This window comes from Mya arenaria, chromosome 13, assembly GCF_026914265.1.
Source record: "Mya arenaria isolate MELC-2E11 chromosome 13, ASM2691426v1".
NCBI lineage: Eukaryota > Metazoa > Mollusca > Bivalvia > Myida > Myidae > Mya > Mya arenaria.
The window spans coordinates 54,195,775-54,198,846 of record NC_069134.1 but is presented as its reverse complement, the minus strand read 5'-3'; the positions used below and the strand labels follow the sequence as shown (position 1 = coordinate 54,198,846).

Genomic DNA, 3,072 nt, shown 5'->3' with positions numbered 1-3,072 from the left:
TTACTTTAAAATAAAATCAATTGAACATCAATACGTTGTTTTCTTTTCCACAAAAAAATAATCAATCTGAAAGTTCATATATTGCTTATTATTCGTATTTGTTGATATGTCTTTTAAAAAACAAACTGATCACCTCAGGTTAATTAGTATCGATATTAACGTGATCATGAAATTCATATTCATCTTGCTCGACACTTGTTCCACTGGATAGATAAGGTACTTATTGACAGCTAATGCATTAAGTTAAACAATACTTATGTTCTAAAGTTTGAGTAATCCTAAAAACATAAACATAAAACTTAATGCCCACTGTCTATTTATGTATGTAATATTTATGTATGTAACAATAGAATAATCCAAAACGTCACAGCTCGACTATATCAAATAACACAATGAGGAAATAACTACGGTTAAATCAAGTAGATAGCTTTAAACTAGATAAACTACACTTGTATGAAGTGGTGTACTTATTTTGATAAGACCGTTCCTTCAGCAAAACTTCGATCAATAATCATGAAGCATTCAGGATTTTTACGTCCGGGTTTAATCCATATTTATGATAGCATTTCACCTTAACAGTGCCGACTTTATGGATGTATTTGTTTGAGTAAACTTAATAGCATTGTGTGTATGTATAGATCTGGAGCTTTTAAAATCAGTTATGTTAAGCAGTGTTATAATGATGTTGATATACTTTTTACTGTGGGGAAGTGTTATTGCGACTCATAACACTGAAAACTCAGGCAGTAGCCAGACACCCGCCTTGCCACCTGACGAAATGTACCAGGACATGTTTCCCCTTACTAAAACTAACTTTACGGACTGTGTTTTGAGAAATATGGATCCATGGATTTTAATTTTCCATGCAGGCGCCGTCGAGAGAGCATGGAAAACGATGGCAACAAGGTTACGAGGTGTTTGCTGGGTAGGGACAGTAGATGTTACAAAAGAAACAGAGTTAGTTACTATTTTGGTAGGTATGCATGGTGTATACGTGATGATATCGCTGTGACTGTTAAGATAAATAAACAGTAAAATAAATGGAAAACCAGTTGCTTTGGTTCATTTGAAATCTGATAAAAAATATCGAGGCAGGGAATCACGAAATGCTAACTAGTACGGTCTTAATGCTTTAGTACACAATTTTGCAATTAAAATGATCGCGCATCAACGATACACATCAATGTAGTTTTATGTAAATTGATATATTTTGAAGGCCTACGACGAATCTAAAGGTCCTTTTCGTGTGTTTCCATATGGAGACCGGAACAGGAAAGAAAATCACTGGCGAAACATTGAAGATGAAAACACTGCAAGAGCAGTATGCGTCAGAACAATTCCGGACGAAGTGTTAAACATGGAAGAGGAGGAAGTCAAAGATATTTTCATGGATAGCTTTATGGCAAAGCCAACTAGATTTCCCGTCTTTCTGCTTCAAGGTTATCTCCAAAATATCTCATAAATCAATCATCACATAAAAATATTTTTTAACGATAATAAAGGATTCGTCAAACTTAATAGATACCATGATATGTTTGTCATTTCAATCAGCGTTATCCTTGTCTTAATAATATTGATCATAGCTGTTTTTACTTTCCAGTTGAAGAAGAAACATCATCCACATTCAAGGCTCTGGCTAAGCGTTTTGCGAAATACTTTACATTTACCAAACTAGTACGTCCATCGTCAAAACAGTTAAAAAGTATTGGAATAGAGCAGGACAATCTTGATTTACCTGACATGTTTGTAGTTATTACAAAAGAAGGTCAAACAAATGAGCTTAACGCAGTAAGGTTTGACAAGCAAAAACTTGGATATTTTAACTATACAAATGTAATGGAATTCCTATTTTCCGTAAATAACAACTACAGACACGAGTTACCTGGTGATAATCTTGCTCATGTTCGAAAGCATGCAGAAATGATAGAAATTGTGAACATTGAAAAGAAGCGGTTCGATATTGTCTCTGCAGGAAGCAGTGCGAGACTAACAAGATCAAAATCAAAAGACACACACACCGTTCGAAATAATGGCGATAATGAAAACAAAGTGAATTATCCAGAAATACCAGGATTGCGCGATGAACTCTAATTGAATAACTGGTCAAGATTTGAAAATGTCACCTAATGGCAACTTCCACAGGTTTGGCATGGATAATGATGCGACAGGTTTTTTTGTATTAAATTTGTATTTTGTATGAAAACTGAGCATACATCTGGTGTTACTGTATTTTTTTGAACTTGAAAACCATTCACTAATTTATTCATCATGATTGAAAAATGAAGTATTGGTACGTATAGTGATCTTAGTTATAAATGATTTTGAGATTTCAGTGATGGAACATAGCCCATGGTTTGCATGTAGGATTCATCATCCTGCTAGTCGGTAAAGCATTCAGGCGGGCGATCTCTTTCAATATGTTCGAAGACAAACAACCACCTTATTAGATAAATTCAATTATCACACATCGTAGACCAAACTACCACAACACTTTGAGAAGTATTGTTTGACACTTGGCAAACATAGTTGTCATGGCAGAAAATGCACTCGTGTCTTACCTATTTGTTTAAAATTAGTCAATTGTTTAGTAAACATCCTTTGGAGCGACGTTAAGCATATTTGTAATTTAGCTGAACGATTTTCTGGGCTTTCTGAGAATAAAAGTTTAAAGACGGTCAAGGTATTAAGATTATAACTGAATGGCCCATGCACATGTATGTGTACAGCGACTTACCTGTATTATCAAGTATATTGGTATTTTCTCTGCGAGTATTCGTGATTGGCTGCTTGTGAGAATGTAATGATGTACTGGCTAAAAAAACTGCCGTGCCAGGTCAGTGTATGTAAATCACGTCGTACATGACGTCATAAAGGCAACTTACGTCAATGTGTTGCTCGTTTAACGATTAAAAACAAAAGTAACCGCTTCACATTTTTAACCACACATAGCACAGACTTCGTCAACTACTTAGCCCTATTTCCGGTTCTTTACTGGATTTTATTGACCATCAATCAAGTTTTTGACAATTATTTGGCAGTAAACTTCCTCATTTCATTCGATTTTGGCTGAGT

The 3,072-nt window shown here is 34.8% G+C and overlaps 1 protein-coding gene across 1 annotated transcript; it reads left to right on the top strand.

Annotated features, from left to right (window-relative positions):
* Positions 1-475: 475 nt before the first annotated feature.
* LOC128214513 (uncharacterized) lies at positions 476-2,675 on the top strand. The gene is made up of 3 exons (XM_052921017.1): positions 476-973; positions 1,217-1,439; positions 1,601-2,675. Exons 1-3 carry the CDS (start codon positions 662-664, stop codon positions 2,089-2,091), a joined length of 1,026 nt encoding a protein of 341 aa, XP_052776977.1. The 5' UTR covers positions 476-661; the 3' UTR covers positions 2,092-2,675.
* The last annotated feature ends 397 nt before the right edge of the window (positions 2,676-3,072 follow it).

Excerpts from the sequence above, each read along its gene's own strand:
- LOC128214513 (XM_052921017.1), top strand. The coding sequence starts at position 662 with ATGTTAAGCAGTGTTATAATGATGTTGATATACTTTTTACTGTGGGGA. Across the intron at positions 974-1,216 it reads CAGAGTTAGTTACTATTTTG|GCCTACGACGAATCTAAAGG; the intron begins GTAGGTATGCAT and ends TATATTTTGAAG. Across the intron at positions 1,440-1,600 it reads TCCCGTCTTTCTGCTTCAAG|TTGAAGAAGAAACATCATCC; the intron begins GTTATCTCCAAA and ends TTTACTTTCCAG.